This window comes from Corvus cornix, chromosome 3, assembly GCF_000738735.6.
Source record: "Corvus cornix cornix isolate S_Up_H32 chromosome 3, ASM73873v5, whole genome shotgun sequence".
Lineage (NCBI taxonomy): Eukaryota > Metazoa > Chordata > Aves > Passeriformes > Corvidae > Corvus > Corvus cornix.
The window spans coordinates 90,844,132-90,871,214 of NC_047056.1; the positions used below are offsets into that span (position 1 = coordinate 90,844,132).

General features: G+C 39.1%; 1 protein-coding gene across 6 annotated transcripts in view; it reads right to left on the reverse strand.

Annotated features, from left to right (window-relative positions):
- Positions 1-27,083, reverse strand: part of TINAG (tubulointerstitial nephritis antigen) — a 97,415-nt gene that overhangs the window by 33,628 nt on the left and 36,704 nt on the right. Inside the window, exons 10-11 of one of the 6 annotated variants that reach the window (XM_010406136.3) lie at positions 21,501-21,546; positions 18,076-20,384 (exon numbers count right to left, since the gene is read on the reverse strand). The exons of 4 other annotated variants lie outside the window; for them this stretch is intronic. In XM_010406136.3, coding sequence (XP_010404438.1) covers positions 20,268-20,384; positions 21,501-21,546 — 163 coding nt within the window. In that variant the 3' untranslated portion in view covers positions 18,076-20,267. Of the gene's footprint in view, positions 1-759; positions 884-18,075; positions 20,385-21,500; positions 21,547-27,083 lie in introns of those variants that run through there. One more of the 6 variants, XR_002046952.2, reaches the window with a different exon arrangement.

Consider the following 27,083-nt stretch of genomic DNA (forward strand, 5'->3'; position numbering starts at 1 on the left):
TAGCCACAGGAAATACATAATGGAAGATCATTTAGCAATCCCATATGCTAATTTTTTTAATGTTCTTAATGGACCCAGCAGATTGCCTAATGCAGCATCTTGTCAGGCAGGATTTAGAACAGGTGCATTAGGAAGAAGCATAAGAAACAGTATATACCCAGTGATTCCTCTTCTTATACTTTCTTCTCTTATTAATTTTATTAGTTATAGTTATATTCTGAAATAATCTTTTTTATATAATTGATTGTCAAATACACCCTTTATAAAGAAATATAATTGTTACTAAGTAGCGGGTGGGGGGGAATGCCCCATGAAAACATTTCTCTTTTATATTACTCATTATTGGAAAGGAGAGGAATATCATCTGCATTAAAGCCAAATTTCTCAGCATAAGAGAGAGCTAAAGTTTCCTTTTTTGTGGTTTTAATACAATTAGGGGTGTTCAGTCCCCAGCCCTATGGTCAAAATCCAATGCAGAAGCATTTAATAATGTTGGTGGCTGGCTGGGCACCTCTCAGAGGGCAGCCCTTCACTCTTTGTGGAGGTGGGCAGAGGCATACAGAGCCTTCAGAGCATGCAGCAGCCCGTCTCTTCCCTGCCTCAGGAAAGGGAGCCACCAGCCAGGAAGGAAGTGCTGCCATCTCCTACCTAGGTAGATGTCTGTATTTAGTTTTTCAACTACATCCTTTATACTTGCCATAAACTGGCTTGCAGGACACTGATTTTGAGATAATCAAAAGGGAAAGGTTCTGACATTACCCAGTAGTACTTTTCAGAGCAGCCAAGGTGTGCTAGGATGCTCAGGTTAGCTTAGGAGCTCTTTCCAACTGGTGCTGTGTAAAAGACGAGTCTTCTGCTTACTGTCACTAGCCTGGAGAGTTCCCTGGCAAATAGGAAAAGAGGGATGGATAAAACTTGGATATTTGGGATCCTTAGGGAACTTGCAACAGATGCAACAGTACAAGTCAGACATCAGTGAACAGTAAAGAAGGAAATGCAGTGACTAGGAATGTCACTTGGTCATGTCTGTGAGAAAAGACAAACATTTCTGAAACACCCTCAAAGCTCCTTCCAGATACAGCCTGGAAGAGGGACATCTGTACCTTCACATTCATGTGATTCAGATCTAACTAATGTTCAGATGCCAGAAGAACTACAAAGAACTAAATCCAAATAATTTTCAGACCTGAGGCAACTGTTTCGGGAGAAGCAGCAGCACTGTTGATGCACACTAGTAAAGTGCATCAGCTGCACTGACCTGTGCCCACATAGAAACACACACCAGCCTAACACAATTTGGAAACCTCACACCTCCACATCTGAACACACTTTGTGAACCCCTTCTCTTAGAGGAAAGGTGTGAAAACAGCTCAGAGCATGAGCAATGCATGATGTTAGTCTTCTAGAAACTGCCTCACTAGATTAATGGTTCTAACACAGGACTAAACCTTAATAAATACTGTTTCTCACAGTGCAATCACCTCTTCAATTCACAGGCGCTCTTTGTTACTGCCCAACTGGGCTTTCCAAGCAGAGAGTGATCAACAGCTATGTAGTGAATTCAGAACTAAGGAAGGCTGGGGGGGGGAAATGCAGTAAGAAGGGTAACTATATGAAAATGGATTAACAGAGTTTGCAAAAGGGACACTATGACTGAAGCTGTATGTGGCTGGAAAAGGAAAATGACATTTGAGAGAAGTCTACTGAACATAGCTTTGCTCAGGTATCTAAAACGACTCTGGGATTTTTCTGCAAATGCCTGACTGGTAAGATGGGAAGTGATTGAAACAGTATAATAAGAGGGAGAAAGGCAACTGGTTGGGCCTCACCCAGCAATGGGCTTCTGTCCACAGAATTACTGTGCCATGATTTATTATTTCAATGGAAATGCTAACATGCTAGGTAGCTCCTCAGTGAGCTATGTCTTGGCCACATGCTCTTTCATCAGAAGCTCACAAAAATGTCTGTGCAGGTGGACTCAGTGTGAACAATAGAATAAAGGACATCTAACTTTTTCTTTGGATTACTTTTTCTTTTTTTCAGGGAGGAGGGTTGACAGGTTGTCTTAAATTGTTCTTAAAGTATGTGTGAGGTCCAGCAAATACTCAGTGAAAGATCTTGAGGCTTTTTTAATAGTTTCCCCCCAGTGTGAATTATCCATTGTGCAATAAGGGGTTCTTCAACCCTAACAGGAAGAAAAATAAGGTCTGTTTGCATCTTTAGATTAAGTTTCTACATATTTAATAAATATCTCTGTGGATCTTCTACCATTGAAACAGGCTACAGCTGGCAATAAATTATTAAGGAAGGATTCAAACTCATTCCTTAGGAAACCAAGGTAAAATCTGCAACAGGAGAATGTTGTTTTAGAGAAGTAAGGATTATTTAAGAAAACACAACCCTAATAAAAGTAAACATTAAAGATTCATAAGGTCTGAATATTTTTCTTTTAAATACCAGATTAATTCCAGGAGTGTTCTACTGGCAGTGTACTTGCCCATATTGATACAGCAGAATCATCTATTTTCTACCAAACTGTTGGGTGACAGGAAAGTCACTTTTCTTCACTTCTTCCTCCATTTTGAAATAACATTCATGTTTCTGTACCTTATGAAGGCTTACTCATCAAAACTTTTCAATATCTTCAGGATATTCTGACAATTATGTACTTTACACTTGGTAAATTGATACATTTAATAATCAGAATTAAGAAATCCACTTGGGAGTTATGAATACTTAGCCAGCTCTACATCCAAAAATATCAATCAGTAAATTATCAAAAAATATATAGCTAAAATATATATATAGCTAAATATCCCTCCAAGGCACATAATATTACCTTTATGAGAGACAAAATCCATTTGACAGTACAAATGTTCCATGAAACATGTCCTCACATTTCATGACTTTCTATTTATGTTCCTAACTAAGAATTTTGACAGTTAAAGGAAATACATCTTAATGAGTCACTTAGTGTGTTTTGGCAGTCCCCTGTTTCATTCATTCTGATTAATATTTCATAGGTTTGAATTGTAAGACCTTGGTGTAAGATGAAACAGAAGTGTCAAATGTTTCATATTAAAATATATGCTAAACAAGTAACACCTCTTTTTCCTATATGTCAGAGCTGTTGGATTTATATGTTACAATACTTTTTTCTACTTAGTCAAAGTGAGAATAATGAGAAAAATTATGCTCAGTTGGATGACAGTAGAATCATTCAGACCTATATGACCTCTCTCAAATATACCAGGACTATTATGAGCAAGGATTATAACCTGGGATGTATCTGTGCACTAAGACATAAAAGTATTTCTTTCTATACATGGGAAACCTAAGTGCAGAAAAAGGCAGAACCTTCCACAGGAAGAGCACTAACAGAAACGAGTTCCAAGATTTTCAGGCTGATAACTGGACTATACATTTAGTTTCTAAATTGAAATGTAACTCAGCTTGCCACCTAAAGCCAGCTGTCACAGGATCATTTTATTACAGTGAGTTGGGAATGAAACTCCCAACTCTAATTCATTATTATGTTTTTATGGGAAAGTATTATTTTATTTTTATAGGGAAGATATGATCATGATGATTAAAAAGACCTTTCCTATTCCAGTAAGAAGACTTCCTCTACGTGCAAGCATATAAGAACTCCTAGTAGCGGCGCATCGTCTTTAATTTTTCTTGGAAAAAGGGCAGTGTGATACCACTCAAAATAAGCAAAAACATAAAAAATAACTTCCTATTTATTCAATCTTTTAATAATAGAACAACTGGAAGTGCCAGTAACTATTGACAGAAGTCAACTTAAAATTGCCACAGCCTACTACAATATTTCCTAATGAGCATACCAAATTCACTAACACTCAGAATACTATCTTTATTGAATCTAAGAAATAAATGTGTATATAATAAATGCACACATCTGGAGTGATACATGGTTTTACATTTTTTATTTCACATCCTGAAGACTTAGCAAGAGTTTTATGTTCCTGTAGTCAAGTGTCTGAGGGAGGGTTTTAGATAATTTTTACCATTTGTAAAGGTATTGCAAAGCTCACATATCTAGAAAGGGCTTGAAGTACATGGTCTATATGTAAGCCAAAAGTCTTTGAAACTGAAAAAAAAAATCTCCAAACTTTTAAAATTGATGACTCATTTACATTAATGTCTTGATTCTTTGAGATCAGACTTACAAATATTTAGCTGTCGGATTTTACAAGACACATCTGCATAGGACTGCAATGGGTGAATGTTGCTTTTACTTTGAAACATTGCATTCATTCTTGTCTTTCCATCATATCTATATTGAGTGCAAGCTGCAGTCAAGCTAAATAAAGCCCAACAAACCAGCACCATTTTAAATGATGAACAAGCAAACAAACTGATGAATGGAAAGACTTCATTCATTCAGTTCCATTCAGCTCAGACAGAATGACTGCCAGCCTGGAGAAACTGCTATTGAGACTTACTGCCATTCTGAAAATAGAAACCCCAGCTTGAAATGTAATGCCTGTGCCTCTGTGGAGGCTAAAGGAAATGGAAATGTAGCTACAAGTACTTTTTGGAAAGACATCAATGTATTACAATATTTGCTGGTATTCAAAAAGTGTATATTAGCCATTTTGAAGGACCCTCTATACCTCTCTGTGGTAAGGAGCTTTATCTGTTGGAAAAAAGAAAAGGAAGTTAAATCCCTGTGTCCTGATACCATTGTGGGAATTGCACATGTGGGATTTAACATGAGAAACTGCAAAGGAAACAAAGTGCTACTCTAGACTCAGAATTTTTTTAATATATATAACTTATTCCATGCAATTAATTTTGTGTAAAGTTTCTTTTCTCCTGGAAACTGAAATCCTGCATGAGAAGATTTTTTTTTCTGAATGGTTATAATCCTAAACAATTTGTTTTTGTCAGGCTCGTGTAATAAACAGTTCCAATCTCATAGATCATACTCAGGACCTTGTGAATCACTATGGATTATACATGCATGTCCATCTTCTCTCTCAGTCTCACACAGCTTAGGTGAATGCGCACTACATGTGTGTTGAAATCAATCTCACTCCTTCTCAGGACAAGAATTTCTAAAAGGCACAATCATAATTTCCAGAAGTATGTATCTGGCAAGTAAAGACCACAAGTAAAGAGACGGAAGAATCTAAGACATCCAGATTTACTATGCCCAGTAAAGCCAAAGTAGGAATAAAGAAAGAGTGTGTGCCTTGTGTGTACCTGGTAAACAGGGATGATATATAGTCCACAAGGAGTTTTATATGCACAAAAATGTTCACATTATATGGACAAATTTCCTTTGCTATCGCTCATTTTAACCAGTCCTACACACAGGAATACAAACTAAACGGTTCCCTGCCACTGTGTATAGAAGATGACAATTGTTCTGGTGGGTCACAGGAGATCTGAGCTGAACTCATCAAGAATGGAACAACCCAATCTAAATTTCTACCACTAATACAAGAACCTGCACATAAATCCATACACAAAATTGTGTACCTCTATGTTTAAATCAGATGCTTAATTATGAGCCGGACATTGCTCATCAATTTCTTGATATCAAAAGGAAGCACAGTATAAAGTGCAAAGTAAAGAAAACTAGTGATATCACGTGATAATTCTAGTGGATGAAGGATTGCATGATGTTATCAGGCAGAACCTCTCAATTCCTTATTCTAGGCACTATTTTTTGTGCCTTCTGGAAAGCGAAGGCTCTCTTTAAGATAAATGAAATATTGATTTTAGTTTCTAGCTAGACTCCATTAAGATGCTCTTTTAAGTTACATTGCGTCTGCAAAGAGTGGAGCTTTATGAACATACATCAGTTTTCTAATACCCATAAGTGGGCTTTTCATAAGCACTCATAAATAATTCACCCAGCTTTCCTGTGCATCAACTTGACTTGAAACCTTCTTAAGCACTTTCAAAAAACCTTAGCTGCATGTCTGGTATTGAACTTATCAATCATGACTGAGTTATACTACAGACAGACCATTTGTTTCTGAATACAGGAGAAAGAGAATCAGCATTGTGGGGGGGAAAAAAGACAACCAATGACTCACCAAGACTTTCTCTGTGTTGAAAGCTGATGATTTGAAAATTTACTTGAAGAACATCTGACCAATATGATAATGGTTTGGGATGCCTCTGGGTCTGTCAGCTCTCTCTATATTGCCAGATGCACCATTCCCCAAATTCCAAAAAGTGTTTTAACAAAGCAGACCTGGAGTCTAGGTCAGTGCAAAACACTAATGGAAATGGGGGCCAGCCCTTACAACTCAAAGAGGAACTACAGCCAGGGTCAAGTTGTCCTGACTCAGGCTCTGAGCAAAGGCAATGCTTCATCTTATTCAGAGTGAATATCAACCCTGGAAATCAAATTAACAAAAGAGATTATGCTTCCTTCCTTAACTCAGTCTTGGAATGGTCCAAAGTTTAATGCATCTCTTGACAATTCTGTCCAATTACCTAACCCTGAGGGGATGGAGTGGATTACAGTAGAGCAGGTCAGACCAAGGAAGGCATACTGACATCCAGAGAAGCCTACTTCCTCAGTGAAGGGTCAGGAACAGTTTCATTTTTCAACAATTACAATTTGACGTGACTTGTGCCATGCTTGTGTGTCTTGGTTTCACCTGGGACATATTCTTCCTGGTAGCTGGTATAGTACTGTGTCTGGGATTTATCATGAGGATAATGCTGATAACTAATTCTTTAATTGTTGCTGAACAGTGTTGGCATAAAGTCAAGGACTCTTCAGTGTGTCACGTTCTGCCAGTGAGGAGCTGCACAAAAAGCTGATGGGGAGCATAACCACAATACTGATCCAAACTGGCCAAAGTGTTATTCCATACCATGGAACATCATGTTCAGCTCATAAATTGAAGAGAGATGTCAGGAGGTGCCAATCACTGCTTGGGGACTAAATAGGCATTGGCCAGTGGGTAGAGAGCTGTTTAATTGTGCATCATTTCTCTTTATTGGATTTTATTCCTCTCTCTCTCTCTCTTTGTTATTTCCCTTATCACCACTATTATTAGTGTTCTTATTGTTTTGTTGTTAATATTATTTCCATAATTAAACTGTTCTTATCTCAACCCACGGGTTTTACCTTTTTCCGATTCTCCTCCCCGTCCCACTAAGGTGGGGCAGCGGAAGGGGCAGGGTGAGTGAATGGCTGCATGGCACCCTAACTGCTGTCTGGGGTTAAAACATGACACAGTGCTGCTGTTTTCTTAGGAGGTGCATCATATTTCAAAGATGCTATATGCATATGGAAAGTTGGTAAATTCTTCTGTGATAGACGTAAGATGGGGAATTTTTTTTTTAAAAAATAGACAAAGTCATTAACTTCCTTGATCAGATAATCACTTACACAAATCTTTAAAGCATTCCCCTCGAGATAGCATTCATGTGTGTAAATGTACACTTAGAGATTGTTACAGCTGCTTCTGATACAGAGCTTGATGCCTCTGAATAAAGACAAATATTATTGCCCAGACTGACACTGCTCTAAGGGCCTCTCTTGACAGCATCCTGAATGTTCCACAGGCAATATAACTGAATCCTTTCAGAACAACATGAGTACTGAGCCGCACTAAACAAAATTGCTTCAAGGGCTTGAAGAAGAAGATGTTTAAAAAAAAAAGAAAAAGAAATGTTTTTACCCAGTTGTGCTAGATCTACAATCCCACCATCAGTCTCACTGATACCTAGACAGAATAATTTTTATGTACGCTCAGTATGCTGAGACTGCTTAACTGGGTTTCTGCATGCATTTCTGGATGGGAAAAGAAGCTGGTGGATAAATTATGACACCACAAGAGTTCAGTACTTTTTATTTAGGAAGACATATGGGAAAATAATGTTTCTTGCCCCATTTTTTATATAAATTCACAGGTTTCACATTCATACCCAGCACTATGCTCTGTTTTAGAAATAAACAATCTCAAGCCATTTCTTACTCCTCAGCAGACTTTCCAGGTCGGGGGGAGGGAGGGGCTGATCCTCCCCCTCTGCTTAGTGCTGGTGAGGCCACACCTGGAGTACTCTGGCCAGTGCTGGGCTCCCCAACACAAGGAGAGATGGTCATACTGGAGAGCCTTCAGCAAAGGTCCACAAAAACAATGAAGGGACTAGAGCAGCTCCTACAAGGAAGGGCTCAGACTGCTGCCTCCAGGCTGTTCACCCTGGAGAAGACTCTGGAGAGTATCTTTTCCAATATACATCAATAGCTGAATTGAAGGTATAGAGACTAAGTAAGCCAGGCTATTTTTATGGGTGCCCAGTGACAATGGGCACAAACTGAAACATGGGAGCTTCCCTCTGAAGATCAGGAAATGCTTTTTTAGTGTGACCAAGCACCGGCAGAGATAGTCCAGAGCACTTGTGGAGTGTCTGTCCTTGGAGAGGATACTCAGAAGCTGTGTGGCCGTGTTCCTGGGCCACCATCTCTTGGTGGCTTTACCTGAGCTGGGGAGGTTGGACCACATGACCTCTGGAGGTCCTTTCTCACCTTACTTGTTTTGGGATTCTGTGACTCAAAACACACTCATGCAAGATAAGAAAGCACCTTCAGGTTGCCTGATATGGAGAGATTTGAATGTTTCTATATGTTCATGAAGAGTCAGGTTTTCCTCATGGAATCATCCATGAGGTCTCCACATCCTAATTTTTTTCCCCTTTATGGGATTTATTAGTGACTGCATAGAAAACTAACAAGCTAAACACAATCATGAGGGCTGCAACAAGTGAAAAATCTCTCTAAAATAATTGGCTCTGTTATCATAGCATGTGTTGCAGGTGACTGTAGCTTTCCCTGTTGGTCGGCAGGTCACAATTTATAGTTAAAGCAACTTGGTGCACATCAAATCTGTGAGCCAGCAAGTTGGCAGCTTGATCTTCATCTGAATTCCTTCACAGCGGCATCTTAAAGCTTCTGTTCTGTGGTGGTACTACTCATGGAGTGACACAAGAAGTGTTCAAAGTAGAGGCCAACTGTAGTTAAATACAAAAATTGAATACATGGGGGGTTTGTCCAGTAATTAATGTATTGTAACACCTGTCTTTTGAAAAGACTCCTCTTTTTGCTCCAGTCTTACTTGAAAGTAACAGTTCTTGGCACACCACTGTTTTTTAATGACTTTGTCAGTCTTTGGCCATGGTCTGAAGAGCCTGTAGCCTGTACTGCCACTCTGGGCATTAAGCCTGAGGCTTTGTGCAGGGCATACCAAGGGGCCAAATTTCTCTATGAAAGCCTTGGGGATTATTTTTAAAGTCTCTATGGCAGCAGGAGAAGAGAAAGCTTTTCAGAGGCTTGCTACGAGGCATTAGATTTGGATTGGCATTATAGGCAGTGCCTTTGAGACAGAGTAATTGTAAATTGACTTCACTTTTCACTGCTACCTTGTGAGAAGAATGGTAAAAAACAGAAAAAGTTATTCTGGGTGAGTAAAGCCTAAGAAAACAGGCGTGGAAGGACAAGAGATTCTTCTAATAAGCCACTGGTGTTGTTGATACTAGGGCAGAAAGGAGAAAATGTGGTAACATCTTCAGTTGATAACACTGTGGAAATACAATATAGGGAACAAAGGCAGTCCCATACAAAATGTTCAGTACCACATTTTATAGAACAGTGTAAAATAGAACATGATGACAAAACCAGCACTCAGGTTTCATGCTTGCTATCTTCTTTAACCTAAAAAGGCCTTGCAAGTATCTTTAGATTTTCAGATGCATTTTTTGATGGAGAATAGATGCTTGGCCCCAGCCTTGAGCATTGGATTTGACTTTATTTTTGCAATTATTAGTAGGGGCTGTTTTTGTCTAAAGTAGTATGATTCCTGACACTGGTAACAGGGCATACAGTAGTTCCCTTGTTGGTAGGGTGTGCTACCAGGCTTGTGCCCGGCATGGCTGCGGACCTCCACAGGAATCAGTTCCTTGCCACCTGTGGTTCAGTGAAAGAAATCCGGCGTCCCCGGTGATGGCGCTCACTCCTCCCCGAGGAGCTTGGGATGTCCCGTCCGGGTCTTAGAGCTCGTCCCTCATCACGTTCCATCCTCCTTAGCTTCTCCCGCAGTGTTTGGTGCCAGGTGCTGCAGGACCTCTGTGGGGATCGGCTCCTTGAAGACTGAGGTTCGGTGAAAGAAACCCGGCGTCCTCGCTGACGGCGTTCACTCCTCCCTGATGCTGGGACATCCTGTTCAGACCTTAGAGCTTGACCCACATTGTGATCCATCCTCCTTAACTTCTCCTGTAGTGTTTGGTGCCAGCTGCTGTGGGAACTCCCTGGCGTTTGGCTCCTTGTCCCCTGCAGCTCGATGAAACAAATGCAGTGGTCCTGCTGATGGTGTTCACTCCTCCCCAAAGAGACACAGACATGCCCCAGGCCCTGCTAGTGTCCTTGTCCAGAAAATCCTCTCCGCACCCTTAGAAAGCACACAACTGGATGTCTGTCCCTGATGGAGGAGGCCAGGCACTGTGGCCCTTCAGGGCTGCCCTCTGCATCCAAAAGGCTTGTTGTCACAGGCGTCACAATGACTCCCTGGTGACATCTGGGGGCTTTCAGGGACCACACCAAGAAGACACAAGTTCCAGCCTCAGAAACAAAAATTTCCCAGATAGCTCATCTCACATGATGCCCAGCTGTTGAGCAGAACTCTGTTGCCATGTTTTTCACATAAATTCAGGTGAATTTCCTGAATACAGGATTAGCTTTTCACATGTAGCGCTATGTTCTGGTTTAGAAACAGACCATTCAAGGCCTTTCTTACTCCTCAGCTGACTTTTGCAGGAGCAGTTTTGGTGTGAAGTAGTACAATTTCTCACACTAGTACACTTCTTGGTAGGGTGTGCGTGCTACCAGGCCCTGTGCCTGGCAGGGCTGGGGGACCTGCACCAGGATTGCCTCCTTGTTGTCTGTCCTTTTTTCTTCCTGATACTGAAGGGTGCGATGCTTTTGCAGAGATTTCTGTGTGATTAAAAATTTAAAGTTCTTGCCCTTTGGCTAAAAATTAATTGTTTTATAAAGAGTATTTTTTTTAAAATCATAGTAAAGAGTTACACAGGCCTATCTTGTTAGTCAGTGTTCTCAGCAAAGCAAATTCATCTCTTCTGTAGATGCCATCATGGTCTTTAGATTAACTGAGCAACCTGCCTTCAGAGAGAAAACTTTGTTCTCTTTCCCGACATTTGTGCAGTTCTGAACACCCTGACTACCTGAATTACCCATCATTGTGATTTGAAGATCTCCTGCAGAAGGGCTCCAGACCCAAGACAGTGCTGTGGAGAAAAAGTCTCTGTATTTATCCAAACACACAGATTCACACATCCAGAGATGCACGCATGTGCTGCAGCTATTGTCATGCCCATTAGTGTGATCTCAGTCTGTTTTCTGCAGTACTCTCTTCCCAAACATGCTTTAGCTCTCCCTGGAGCTGTACTTATACATGTAAAAACTCAGAGTATCTCACACAGAGGAAGTTGTAAGTAAAAAGCCACGCCTGCATGATACTGTTCTGGGCCACCAACCCAAACTCTTCAATCACCTTGCTTTACCAACATCAGCATGTACTTTCAGGCTTAAACCAAAAGCTTTTCTTAACATCTTTTTCTACATGCTCAGTTTCGCAAATTTTGTCTTCCAATGACTAATAATTTACCTCATTTTAGAATGAGACCGTGACAGAATCTGCTGTTGGAGCTACAAGGGAAAGGTCTGGAAAATATGTCTTATGAGGAGTGGCTGAGAGAGCTGGATTTTTTTAGTCTTGAGAAGAAGAGGCTCATGGGGAACCTCATCGCTCTCTACAACTGCCTGAAAGGAGGTTATGGTGAGGTGGGGGCTGGTCTCTTCTACTGTGCCTGCAGTGAGAGGACAAGGGGAAATGGCCTTAAACTGGGACAGGAGATTCAGATGGGATATGAGAAAAATTTGTCACTGTTATGTTGCCCAGGGAGGTGGTGGAGTCACCATCCCTGGAGGTGTTTAAGAAGCATCTGGATCTTGCTCTGGATGATGTGGTTTAGTGATTTAGGGGTTACAGTGGTGGTGCTGGATTGACAGTTGGACTTGATGATCTTAAAGGTCTCTTCCAACCTTGATCATTCTATGATCCTCTGATTCTATGAAAGAGTGGAGTAGAATCAGACTGAAATCAAAACTGCCGTTTTGCCCATTTATATTCTTTCCCTTTCTGCTATTACCACTTGGGTGGTCTGTCCATTGAGAAAATTCAGTACATGGAAATTAAATTAAATTTCATTTTATTCTGGTCTCCTGAACTAAATTCCAGCAGCCTTTCCAAAATACCATGGAAACTTATGGGAGCCCAAGTTCTTAAGTGGACACAGATAGCTTGCCTGCAACCTTATTTAAATATCACCTTCTGTGTCCCAAACGTTAGCATGACAGTAACACAAGAAATGCAAACATGTTAAAAGGCAGCACACCATGAGGGACTGAGAAGCATCAGAACAGTGAATGAAAGTCCACATTAAAAGTAGCCAATTAGTGAAATGCCATCTGTTCATCCACACTTCACTCAAAGCAGGAAGGTTTCCTGTTTAATGGAACAATAAATTCTTCAGGGCTTGGAAAAATGAGTAATTAGTTGTATTTTTTCCCTCGATCTGTCTTTTTTTATTGGATAAATCATTATGCTGTTATTTACCTTGAAAATGTCACTAGGGCAGCCACCACTGTGGTACTCTAGTATTTTTTGGTTGAGCAGTGCTATATGAAATTTGGCAGGATCTGTATTTGCTAGACATCAAAGATGTTTTTTTTGGTTTTTTTAATCTGGTGCATTCCTTCAGTGAAGCTGAGATAATCTCCTGTTACAGTCCATTTTGATTTTGGATAGTTTTCCAAGAAGGAAATCAGAGTGAAACAGGGGTGAGTTTCACACCAGACTGGGTGGAGCGGAACTATTACAAGATGATGATTCCAGTGGAAACATATGCTTGCTTTAGACTTTGTCAAAGCTTGGCCCAGACTTGCTGTAAGTATGTAAAAATCTGTAAGTATGGCCTTATTTTTTGCTTTAGACTGAGCTGAAGCTCAGCAAAACTTGCTGAATTTTGCTTTCAAGACAAAAGTACAATTAGTTTTTGCTTCCATACCTGGTGGAAACCAGAAAGAATTATTAAACCACTTCTCCCCCCCTCTTCTTCTCCCCTTTTTGCCTTTCCTCTGCTGTCAAGACTTTCACAAACTTCAGCAATTTGGGTTCTATTCAGGTCACACTTTTAATACAGTTTTTCAGATGTTGTGGATCCTGCTGGCTAGTAGTACACAGTGCTCTTAAAAAACTTATCTAGAATGAAAAAGAAGATGTGCAGCTTCTAAAACCTTGATTGTCCAGTTTTGTTGCTTCCAATTGTCTTGATGAAGATAAGCTCTTTCGCTGGAGCACAAGTCTTACAAGGCTGAGGAAACTGGAGTTGTTTAGCCTGAAGAAAAGGAGGCTCGAGGGGCACCTTATCACAAAGTGGGGGGTTAATCTGTTCTGCCAAGTGACAGGACAAGGGAAATGACCTCAAGTTGTGCCAGGGGAGGATTGGATTGGATATTAGGAATAATTTCTTCACAGGAAAGGTTTTCAAGAATTGGAACAGGCTGCCCAAGGAAGTGGTTGAATTACTGCCCCTGCAAGTATTTCAACCACCTGTAGATGTGCCATGTTAGGGTCCATGATAGTGATTTGGCAGTGTTAGGTTAATAGTTAGACTTGATCTTAGAGGTCTTTTCCAGTTCTGTGATTCTAAGTGAGAACAATATTATAACTACATGCAATAGCAATATTGCTGATGAATTTGGACCAACAGCTGAGTCCTTCACAGTATGACAGTACAGCAAACTAGGGCTAAATATTTGTCTTCTACACACAAGTTTTCTGTAAATTTTTCTTTGATAAAACATTGTGCTGTGTATCATGATTTGATGGCGTCTCAGTTTTGGAGACAAAACTTCAGGAGGAAACACTTCAGAATGAGTGTTTCCTCTGAAGGGAAAAGGGCCTCCCTCTTTCCTCCACCAATAAGACAAGTGGGTCACAGCTAGTGGAAGTGAAAAAAAAAAAACCTGTTTATTAACACCAAACAAAACAGGGTAGAACAGGGGGGAAAAAACCCCTCAAAATACAACAAATTCCCAGAGAGGGAACAGACGCCCAGGCTTGGACCAGCCGGGGCCACCCCACAGGCCCACCGGGATCGCCCCCCCAGGCTCCCCAGACCAGCAAGGAGGGAAGGGAGGCAGTGAGGCAAGGGAAGAAAAAAAGAACAAGAAAAAAACCAACAGAACCTTCTCCCAGCTAGCTGGAACACAAAGGAAAACAAGAAGGAGCACAGTGCTCCCGGCGCGCTCCCTCCCGAGCCCCTGGAGCCGTTGGGCTGAGCCGTTCAACTGCCCCGCACTCAGTCTCGTGGCCCCGCCCCCCGGGTCCGTCTTAAACGCACAGCGTCCTTGGGCACTGAGCGGACGGTTAAGGAATAAAGCAGCTTCATAACATCACCCCAGGACAGATGGACGTAATGAACTGTACTTGTTCTTTTACGCTGGTTTTGCTGCAGTGAGAAATAAAAGATTATAGTCTTCAGAGTTTTGCAATGGAATTGCAGCTGTGCTTATTTTAAGGGAGTAGTTTAAATTAATGAGTTCCTATCTATGTGTTTGTGTGGCTGTCACTGTTGGAACAGCTCAATGAAACATATAGATAAGCCTAAAATATTTCATACAGAGCTTGAGGGAGCCCACAGCTAAAAGAACCCCAAAAACTTTAAAGCATAGAGGATTTCAATGGTGAGCAGAGTCTGACCTCCTGCCTCAGGCTTCTGCCTCAGCTGCCTTCTCCAGGAAAAGCTTTGCACAGAGCTGCTCCATGATGAAGACTTCCAGACACAACAATAAATTGTTATAGATGAAGCAATAATATTCACTGTATTATGGTGTATTTGACAGCTAGACTTATAAAGAAAAGAGAAAACATATTCCTTTCATTGCATTCATTCTTTCTGTAATATGCCCTAACTAAAAGTTATTTGAGACAGAGCTGCTTGCTCTGCAGCCCTCACTCACTGACCTCTGCCACCATCCTTGACTTGGGGTGACTACTGAACTACACATCGGACCAAGAAAATTTCAAGAGCTGGGAGTCTCCACACTGCCTGGAAATAAACATGATAACTGGGTATGGGTATATCTCAACTGAGGGGATGCAGGAGAACTTTAGAATAAAGCAATGTTACAATTTGCTGTTAACTCAGGCAAAGACACAGACTCCATCCTTATGGTCCTTGCAGTGAGGAATGGGTGCAAAGATGTAAGTTCATATAGGAAACAGTTTCCAAATGGTAGGTATAGCATTAAGCACCCAGGTGCAAGTTCCTGTCACATCTCTAGTAAAACACTAAGCTGTAAAGATTTACAAACATATGTCTCTCTTAGTCTGATTCCTAGAAGTGTAGCTCCTCTCTTCAGGCTTGCTCTTAGTCTGGCAATTTTCCGTGATCCCTGCAACTACAGGAAAACTGTTCCCTTGTTGTTCTCAGGTCTTGTCTCGGCCCTGCTCTAGATGCAAGTTCCTTACGTCCCTGGGAGTCCTCTTTCCTCTTGTTTCAGGTTGCATTCCCATAAAACATGTTGTACTAAGCTACACATAAGTCTTTGCATCTTTGAGAGCCAGTGCTGGCTGCCAGCTTAAAGCCAGGAAGCCTCCCTAACTTCTGCATGCCCAGGAGAAGCTCTCCTAGAGGAGTTTCGCTCTGGGCATCCAAGACAAAGCAACCATCCTAAATAAAATCTTTTTTTCCTAACCACAGCATCCTGTGGAAAGGCCCAGGCAATAAAGAGCAGACAGGCAAAATCCAAGCCACATATTACATCCCTCAGCTAAAGGCAGGTAGAAACAACACCGTGCTGGTCATATCTATAGACATCAAGATTTAAACCAAACTTTGCAATTGTTTTTGTTGTTAATCAGTAGCTATAGCTAAGAAGCTATGATAAAGCAAGTGCATTGTAAATTTGTAGGCTTAGATAATCCTTTGTTTTGAGGAAAAGGGAACTGAATGTGCTGTCTACACAATAGCCACCAGCAGTGAAGTCAGCAGGACTGAGAAGTAACTGCAGGAAAGGTAACTTGAGCAGGGCAGATCATGACCACCAACTCATTGACCACCTACTCAAATGGAGGGAAGAACTGCGCATGAGGACTAATTAGCATGAGAAGCAAGGAACATAGCTAGCAAATAAGGGATTGAGTACTAATTAGAGAAAAAGCTGTGAAATTTGTAACCAATGAAACGCGATACCTCTGTTTGTTAAGACATATAAATAGTGTAAAGTTTCGATGCTTGGGGAGCTAGAATTCTGTAGGTTTCCACCTAGCTCCCTACTTTGATAACTAGAATAAAGAGGAATATCTTGCCTCAGTGCACTTATCATGGCTGTGTAAAATAATTTTCAACATGCATGATTCTGAAATAGTAAAACGAAATTAAAATCCCCATGTGGCAAGTGCCACCAATTTTTCAGGCTTTCTAATGATGATGAGCAAACTCCAATAGCTGAGAAAAACTGGTCTTGCCAAGTTGTGTGCAGTGATTTTTAGTAACATAGAAAAGAGTTTTCTGTGCCTTTCAGCACCCTCAAAATCTCTGCCTGGGGCCTGGTGTAGAGGCAGCTGCCCATGACTCAGTCAGCTCAGCAGAGCAATTGCCTTCAGGAATTTAACACTTGCCAGGCACCCTAATGTAAACAAAATGACTCAGAATATTACCAGCTATTGATAGTGCTTTCCATTGAAATCTTTGGAGTGTGATTTCCTATCATTTAGCAAACAGATGAAGTTTCCATAATAATAGGATGGCAAAAAGGTAAGAATAGTGTGAAAATAACCGGGTTCCTTTTTTGCCTGGTTAGTCCTTTTAACTTTAAATTAATTTCACTTAAAGCCATCTCGAATGTCTTCATCTATTAGATACTATCAGTAACATTTAGGACCAGATTGTGGGAAAGCCTTGAAGGATGATCAGTATAAATTGCAAATGGAGCCTGTTCTGCTCAGTTAATATTGAGGAGATTCAAACTCTCCCGAGTTCACAGCTACTTCTATTCAGAGTTCTATCTGAAACAGTTTCTAAATACATAGGAACTTAGAAATGTATGCTGTCAGGTCCCAGGTACCAAGACATACATTCCTGTAGCTAGACCCAGATTTAACATTTCTCTGTGAGACTAACAATTATTCAAAGTTTCACATAGCATGTTGCTAACAGGACATATTGTAATTTGTAATCTGAGTGGAGACTTCTTTCTTTGCTTGTTATACAAATGTCACCTTCCTATTTTTATGGAAAAGAAAATTTCCTCCATGTCACAACCATAAATGTTGTTCCTGCATTGCTTTCCCTTCCTGGTACAACCCCTTTCTGAATTTCCCACAGGCCATCAGTAATACAAGTATTCTAAAGCTGGTGAGCTCTCTCTCAAATTAACCTGAGCCACATATTTTTCCTTTATATTCATTCAGGAAAAAGCTCCAGGCTACATGACACTTTCAGTCCAAGCTAGCAGGCATAGCTGAGTATTAGTGATGGAGATGTCAAAAACGGAGGAGAGAAATGAGAGGTGGGTCTTCATGAAGAACAAGTTTCTGCATAATCCAACCAAATCATGAACTAGAAGAAATCAAAGCCCTGATATTTAAAAGTCTGTCTTCAGATAGTCTGCATGAGGAAGAGCCCCTGGTGGCTCCTGGGCCCCACTGTCTCTTCCACACTATGAGAAGACCTGCACTGGCAGAAGATTGTTTACTTGTGCTCTGAATAGTATCAGAATATTTGCCACAACATCAAGGTTGTTTTCAAAGAGCAAACTGGGTTCCAGATGCAGATATATCTGTCTGTCTGTTAAATTCCAGGTACTGTCACATATCCATAGATAGCAGCTTCGTGATACTGAGGGAGTATGAAGAGGGTGCTGAGCACATACATCACTCAAAGTATTGTCCCAAATATGGGTTCTTTCAACCCGTGTGCATGAAGCTGATCTGCACACAGAGTCAAGATACTTGTTTATTTCATATCTGCACAGAAATATGTGCCAGGTGGTGCATCCACAAAGCTAACTCGATTTCAGTATGCCAGACTCTCATTTTTATACACTTGGAACAATAAAAAAATTAGCATTTCCCATATACATAAGAACCAAAAGGTATAGTCACAAAAGGTTAATTCTGGAGGGTGGGTAAAGCAGTACGACTTTTTAAACCATTCAATTGCTTCAATATGGTTGGATTTCTTTCACTTCCATGTGGTGTTTTGTTCAAGCCAATATGACCGTTTGATCTGTTAAAGATCTAGGAAAGTCGTTTTGAGTTTTCTCATCACTGAAGAAGTTTTACATTAGAGACCAGATCTTAGGAAGATCTCATAAGCAAATCAGGAGCAGCAACAGCCACTGGCAAAAGTAAAAACCACAGCTGTGCAGACCAATTTGAAGTTGAACTAAATAATCCCCCCCAGAATTTACTGAACATGTTTTTACAGTGTCATTCACTCCAAAGTTAAATTATACTCTTCTGAAATCTTGACATTTATGGAATCAATATATACCAAGAGGTTGGGAAATAGGTGTGTAGATGATTCAGTACACTTTCCTCTCAAGTACTGGCTTATCTCACTAAAACTAGAAAAGTTATTTGTCTGAGAGCATTTAGAGCTTCTAAAATTGCTTGTGTTACAGTTTGCTACAAATTTCAAGTAATAAAGGTTTTTTTGTGTCTAAACTCAGTTTACTATATGACTCTAGAGGCCGCAGAAGTCTTGTTGTGCTGTAGTATGCTACTGACATTTTAACAATAGCTCCTTTAGTAGTGATGAAACATAAATTGTCACCCAACTTTAGTTTAAGAGATGTTATTTCAGACGCATGGGTGTCTTTTGTATACTACCACCATGAAAAATTCTGGAAGGAACTTACTGATGACATTAGAAATCAGGTTCTTTTTCTAGAAAGAATTAACATATTCTGTTAAATACACTGAAGGTATCCCTGGAAATTCTTTGTTCACTGAAATTTCATGGCAGCTTTTCCCCCCCACTTATTTAACATGCCATGATTTCTTTCATAGATAATTTTATTCCTGTTGGCATTTGGCCTTTGGATTAATTGAAACTGAAAGGGCTAGAAAGCTTTTAATTTCTTCTTATGTCAATAGCTGCAATATCTATATTTTAATTAGCAAATAAGCAAAAGAGTCCTCAAACCTGTCAATATTTGCAGCAATGCTTATAGGAAGGGATGTAGGTCAAAAAGCTGCTTCTTCAGACAGAAGTAGCTATGGAAACATTAGAAGTTCTGCGTGTCTCATTTGCACTAGTGATCCTGATCACCAACACCAGAAACTGTGCCTGGATTGCAGATATGTCAGTGGAGGCAAACAACAGAGTACCTTTTCCATCATCTTCTGTTTGAAAAAGGTTTTTGGGAATGTTGACACATGCCTTTTCTCAAGTTAAACAGGGAGTGGAAGGCAAGCAGTTCCAGATTTAGTCTAATCTAGACTGAATTGAGGAGAAATCACATTTTCTTCTTTATTTTAATTAAAACATTATTAAAATTTACAGTTTTGGTTGTGATTGCAGGAACAGGAATACACTCTTTCACTGCAAGCTATTTTTGTATTACACTGAATGCATCAACTTTGTGGGATCTACTAGAAAAAATATAATATCCTGGATGAGATATTGATACATAGATACAACTTATCTACTCAGTTGTAAGTAAGGTGGATAGGAAATAATTCTTCAGCTACAGGATCAGAACTGGTTACATTTCTTTGGAATTTGTTATTCAGTATGATCATGAGCTGAGCCAATTTTGTTTGGAAGAGTACATAATATTTCTGAAGTAATTTCTGATTGGAGTATGTATTGTAAAGATATTCATGCTAACAGTGTAACTCCATTTATTTCAGGCATTATTCAATCAGGAGGGAACTTCCTGCTCTGTGACACATCAAGGTTTTCAGTAGTCCTGGATATAACATGCTTTTAGCCTAAAGGGGTGTTTGTACCAGGTGAGATCCAAGAGTGCTGTGATGCCTGCAGTGTGTTCAAGTCAGGAAGACCTCATGAGGACTAACAGAAAGGTAACTTAGAGAGAAGACATTATTATTTCCCCATAAGGACTCGATATACAACAATGGAAAGAATAGATACATCAAGCAGAATATGGTACAGATAAACTATGGCTGTCCCAAAGTAGCTAAAATCAGCTTCTCAATATCACACTCATTTTGTCCACGTAGAATCCTAAAATAACCATTTTCTCCCCAGGATTTTCCCCAGGAATTTGCAGCAATCTAAAAGTAAACAAAGCAGAAAAAAATTCTCAGATTTAATTTGAAAATATTAATTAAAAATGCAAGGTTTAAAATGCAAAATGAATCTTTTATGTTAGTTTCCTTTTTAAGAAACAGAGTCTCTCAGATTGGGTGCACTGAGAATTAGCGTGTATCTTTTTCTAATTTCTAAAAATTTGTTCCTTTTTTGGTTTGATCAAAATTTCAGTTCCAAAATCAGGGTTAGTAAAAATGGAATAGTATTTCTACAAGACAGTTTGATAAATTGAAGCAGAAATCATTAAATGAATATTCAGCTCTTGGCTGGTGAAAGTGGTCATTAAAACAACAATGGTCGGAATTCCAATTTAAAAAAACCTGTTAAAGACACCTGTTAAAAAACCAGCTGACTTTTAAAAAATGAAGTTTTATTCACGTAGCTATTGACATATTGAGCAATTTATTTTCTGATGAAGTCTCAGTAGGTTTTGCCTTTGATATCAGTGAAACTACCTACCATAAGCCCTGCCATCAGCTATGTAAACACCAAACTCCCTTCAGATGAATGCAGGAGTAATAAGATGAGCTGTTAGTCATAATCCAAGTGATAAAATTTAACTTACTCTAAGTGATAAAATTTGACTTACTCTAAATGGCTTAAAGGAAATATTCTTAGTTTGATTGGTTTTAGTTTTGGAGGCTTATTTTGATGGCTGGATAACAATTGCCAACACTGTTTAAACAGCAAATTTGTCTTTTCCAAGTATTTTAACAAATATTATTGATTAATTTTATTGACTTTCAATTGCAGGCATCAAAAAGAATTGACTTTTCATAGAAATTTTTAATAACATTTGAAAAATTGAATAAGATTTGAGACAGAAAAGGCAGTGTAGGAAAAACACAGGTATAAGTGAGATGAAACAGGCTTTGAAATTGAGGTAGGTGATGATATAGTTTGAGGGTCAGCATGACAAAAGTTTCCAGAGAGAGAATAGAATTATGCAGGACACTTTAAGGTGTAGGAAAAAAACAGCTGCAGAGAGTGAATGAAAGCAAAGAAGTAGATTTTAGATGATCTGTGTTGTTGAAATCTTTTTCTTCTGCTTCAAAACACAGCCCTAAGTATTCACTCACCCAGAACTTCTGTTTCTGTCCATTTTTGTCACGTAAGGCTCCCCACCTTTTAGAAAAGAACGGTACTTTGATGAAACAAGTAATCAGAAAATAAAAGTATGTCTTAGCTAGTTGTGATTACCAGTATCGGAACAAAGCATGAATAACAAACTCTGATGATTCAAATGAGGTTACCTGCTGACCTGCTAATCACAAGTCAAATCGCCATTAGTGATGACAAAAACTTAAAACAAGTGTAGTTTCAGTTTTTCATTGCAAAGACCTGTTTTCATTGACAAGACCTGTTTTCATTGACAGAATCTCTCTTCTGGTGAGCTTGCCTGCTGAACTGAACTGTATAGGAATATTAAAACTAATGTGAACACTGAAGACCCCTAAGAATGTTTTTGTTAAAAGTCTCATCCAGCATTTTTAGAGAAATAAATGGTGAGTTCAGACTGAAAATATTCCCGGCTTTTCTCAGATCAAATTGAACTGCTGTCAGCCTAATCTGTTTTATTGCATGGTATGGGGGGGTGACCTCTAAACTTACTTAATCATATTTGAAGACATGTTAACTTTTATGGAAGTATCTATGAAATCATACAAGAAATTTTCCCCATCTGCCATCCCCACCTGCCAAGTGACAGGATTTTCATAGTTGTATACCTGTAGTTGAACTGCATAGTACTCTGATTTTTAGGCCTCACTTTATACACAGGGAAGAAGAAGTTCCAACCCAATCACCTGGATGTATTTCAGTGAGCAAGAGTTACGCTGCACACCTTAGGTAGCTAAGTACACATGGTTTGCCTGCTGGAGCTTAAAGAGCTCTGTCTTGCTTTGAATTTATACAACAAATGCTTGTCTAGTTACTATTCACTACTCATGATGCTTGGGTGCCTATACAAGGGCACAAATAAACAGAAAACCAAAGATGTGAATGTTTAGATGGTTTTCCCTAGCGTAAAGTTAATCCTAGGATATATCAAATGCCATTGACAAGGCGTGTACTGGTGTATATTCCATCAACATCGCATGTTTGAGCTGTATTTGCAGTGCTCCATTCATTTTCAAAGGCAACCAGCAAAAATATGATGAGAAATCCCACACTGTGAATGGGGAAATTGGGATTTTTCTGTCACCCTTTTATTTGAACAGTGATGGTGGCATCAACTCTCCTTGGTTAACAGTGAACCATCATTTACATGGAATACCTGCATTTTCAGCCAAAGGGAAAAAGGAAAGGAAGACAAATTGGTGACTAGCAGAGAGATGAAGCGTGGATTGCAATTGCAAGTACAAATTGTAGCTACTGATCATTAAATTCATGGAATCATAAAAACAGTATTTGCCATAATCACCCTGGAATGCAATTATCGTTTTTTTAAAGAGGTCTCATGATGCTTTTTCTTTTCATTACCACATGAATGTTCAGGGGTTATCAATAATTGCAGTTTCTTTGCCGAAGGTATTTCAGATACAATCTGTCATGATCATAAATTTAAACAAAAAAGATATATCGGAGGCTTTTGAATTTCTTATCAGATTCAGAGTTACTTCTTTACTCATGAGCATTTTACTAAAAAAATTACAGCAGCTGTAATGTGAAAGTCCAGTATTCACATTAGTCTCAAAGACAGAGAAAAATTGCCTTGAATTTATATTCATGTATTCCTGCATTTCGTACTACACATAATTTCTCTCGCTTGCTTGAGCATGATGATGACCAGTTCCCACAGGGTCACATTTCTGTGATTAAATGTATTTCTAACATTTGTTATTTTCTAAAAGAGTCAGCTTCTAGTTTCATACATTGATAGGAATTTACTGATTCTCAGAAATGTTTCTAGATGAAAGAAAACTTAGAAGCCAAGGTAGAAAAGTAACTTTTTTTATCTTTGACAATAACATATCCATGAATTTAGTTTCCCAGGATTTGTGTCATCATAGTCAGATACATAGGCACTTGACATATGCATTTTATTTACAGTTTAAAAAGAAGAGCTGCTTTCTCAGTAATGAATGCCTATGAGTATTCATCAAATACTCTAAATTAAAGTATATTAAATTAAAATATAGAGGAGTGCAGCCAGCAGGTCAAGAGAAGTGACTGATCTCCTTTTTTTTTGGACTGCCATTCTGTGCCCAGTGCCCAGCCTTGAGCTTCCCCACACAGGAAAGGCATTAACAGGCTCGAACAAGATCAGCAGGAGTCCACTGAGATATTTGGGGTCTGGAGCACATGATGTATGAGGAGAGGCTGAGGGAAATGGCTTTGTTCAGCCCTCAGGAGAGAAGGCTCAGGGCAGATATATTTGTTGCCTTCTTCTTTGCAAAGGGTGGGTAAAGAGAAGATAGAACAGACTCTCCTGATACATTGTGGTGGTCCCCCCGCTGCTTCCCTTCCACATCCCCTACTTGAACCTTAACCACCAGTGGCAGTAGTGATGGCTGCATCCAGCTTACTCTACATATCATTCCAGATCATTTTCCCTGCAGAGTAGCAGCTCCGAGAAAGTGTTGATTGGTCCCTCAAAATCTTCAAAACCAATATTAAAAACAAAAAAAAGCATAATCCTAAAGGAATTAGGTGAAATAACTAAACTCCCAGTGGAATTCTTTCCCAAGTGTAATTGACAGAGACTTTAAAGTGAGTTGACACATTCTTGGACAACATCCATTAGAGAACAATATTGCATTTTCTGGAAGATGACCAAAATAACCTAATCACACTCTTTTGTTTGCTTTTGTGATTATTCCAGCTTGATATTTACTCCAAATGAATGTCATTTTAAAAGCAAAGAGATTCTGGATCTCATTACTTGGACAGACAGGGAATTTCTTAGGGTTATTTTTGCAAAGCTTTAGATCACTAATGTCCCTACCTTTGATATTCTTAGGAAATCTTTCAACCTTATGTCTGGGTTTCAGCTAGAATAGAGTTAACTTTTTCTCAGTAGCTGTTACAGTGCTTTGATTTGGATTTAGAATGAGAGTGATGTTGATAACACACTGATGTTTTGGGTTTTGCTAAGTAAGGACTTTTTTTTCCTTTCGTCTCATGCTCTGCCAGTGAAGAGGAATTCAAAATAAACTAGGAGGGATCCTAGCTGGGATAGGTGACAGAAGTGACCAAAAGGATATTCCACACCATAGAACTCATGCCCAGTATACAAACTGGGGGAAGTTATCCAGAAGCGCATCCAATCCGGGTTCAGGAAGGGGGGTTCTGGTATTGGTCAGCAGGTGGTGAGCAATTGCATTTTACAGCACTTCTTTTTCCCTTTTTATTATCACTTGCCATTGTTATTGTATTTTACATTATTTATTAAACTGTCCTTATCTCAATCTACAAGTTTTACTTTGATTTTATCCCCCATTCCACTGAGGTGTGTGGGGAGACAGACAGAAGGAGCTGAGAGAGTGACTGCTTAATTTCCAGCTGGGCTTAAATCATGACACCATTTCATATCCAAACTTTCCATTTCTATTAAGAAGAAAAAGAAGAGATTTTAAGAAACCATTAAGAAGGTCTGTCTATCAATTACTGAAAATAACTTTTAAAAGGAAGTTTTCTTCTCTGTGGCAAAAATATTTTGCAAGAAATACTCCACTTAGCTTTTCCAAAAGAAACTATCACGGTCTTCAATCAAAAATAACCTTGAATAAAAAAAAGTAATTTCACAAAACTGTATTCAGTCCCCTTCAGGAGAAAAAACTAAGCAATATGTTTCCATTTACTCAAAGGAAACCTGCTCAAAATTACTGTAAAAAGAATTATGTTGCTCTTTAGGATAAAAGAATGAGTACTTGTGGTCTTATATAAAATTATTTTCATAATTTTGTGTACAATTTTATAAAGTAGAGGCACCTTAGCTGTCCTTTTCAGTAATAACTTTTCCTTTATATTAGCTCTGTAGAAGCAGGCCCTGAGTATACAACTCTGCCTGACAGTTAAAAAGCTAGAATACAGAGACTGTTTCAGTAGTGTTGCAGAGAATGGAAATTGGTTTTATTTGAACATTTCCAAGTTTGTTTTTCAATATATTGTACCACAAAAATTAAGGTGGACTTCACAAGAAAAGCATAAAGAAAATTATCAGGAAATAAGTAAGCTGATAATAAATAATTGAATAAAATAATAAAAAACTGGAAATAAAACCTAATACAATAAAAAAGGTGTATCAGCAGTGGCTTCAAAACCAAGGTGTTTTGGCAGATAACAGAAACTAGGTTCAAGTGTGCTTACAGTCACTTTTATAGGTAAAATGCTCTTAGCAGCAAATACAGTGAAGACTTCTAAAGAGTGTGCTAAATAATATTACACAAACTCACTCCTTAGGACTGAAGATATGAACTGAAATCTAATAAGGCATTAAAAATAAAGAGGAATGACAGATCTTGGATCTCAGGCTAATTTCTGCAGATTAGGTGTTATTAGTAGAAGTCAATGCTTTGTATTAACCAAGGATTTAAACTGCTTGCTGGCAAGAAATATATGCAGTCCAAAACTTCTCTTCTCAGTTTCTTCCCTGGACTTGGTTGTATAACTGTCATGATGCTACCAGAGAAAAAAAAAAGTCTAACTTTTGTGGGTCGCGACCTGTTCTTAGTGCTGAATCACAAAAGCCTAGTACATTTCAAAAACTAGCAATTTTATCTACTCAATTAGACAAAAGTTTTGTTCCTAATCTTGTATTAAAAATAAGAAGGTTAGGGTCACTGGCTAATGTTCACCACAAGAGAAAGCTTCTTAGAAAATGGTTGCTGGAATTTGAAATTATAGTTTTGCCTAGACTTTTCAACATGAGAGGTGAGTCAAATTGAGTCAGTGAGCCAATAGTTAAATCACTCCCACAGATCCCACAGATGTGCTGTAATGAATTGTATGGGGGACAGTCTCATGGATTTAACTGCATGAATCATCAGACACTGTATCTTTTCCCCATGATCTCCTCATGTATTTCTCTTTGCTGTAAAATACGTTTGCGCGTTTCTGTTTAATTTTTAACTATAACACCTGACGCTGATTGTCTGACAATGATAAAGTAATTATTTTTTCTCCATGAAAGAAAAAGGGAGCTCATGCCCAGGTTTCTTTATTTGGGAAAAAAAGGGTTTGGGTCACAACTTTCGGTGGTTTAAGATGTTACTTGTTTGTAGTTATTCCGAGTGTAAGCTCGAGTGAGGGCAAGTAAAGAGAAGAATATAGAGAAAAACATCTCCAAAGCCAAAACTCCAGATATCACTAACAGTAGTTAAGACTTTGGACTTTGCATAGGTGAGTCATTTAATTGTGTATTAAATCTTAGAATGCTGTTGCTCTGTCTGGCTGTCCCCCTCAACAGTAAACCACAAGCTCTTTGCCTCACATATTAATTTTATCTCCATTAGTATGGCTTTTTGTGTTAAACATTCAACCAATGCTTTTTCAGGGCATAGATGTTTCAGTTTAGTAGTTGGCTAAGCCATTTAATCTGCTGCATTATTCCATTTAAATCTTTCTGTGAATTGCTAATTAAAATAGAGGGGAAATGTGTTTCCAGCAAATGCACATCTCAGTGTCCTCTTTTTAAAGCCTTTTTTCATTCTGAGCACCTT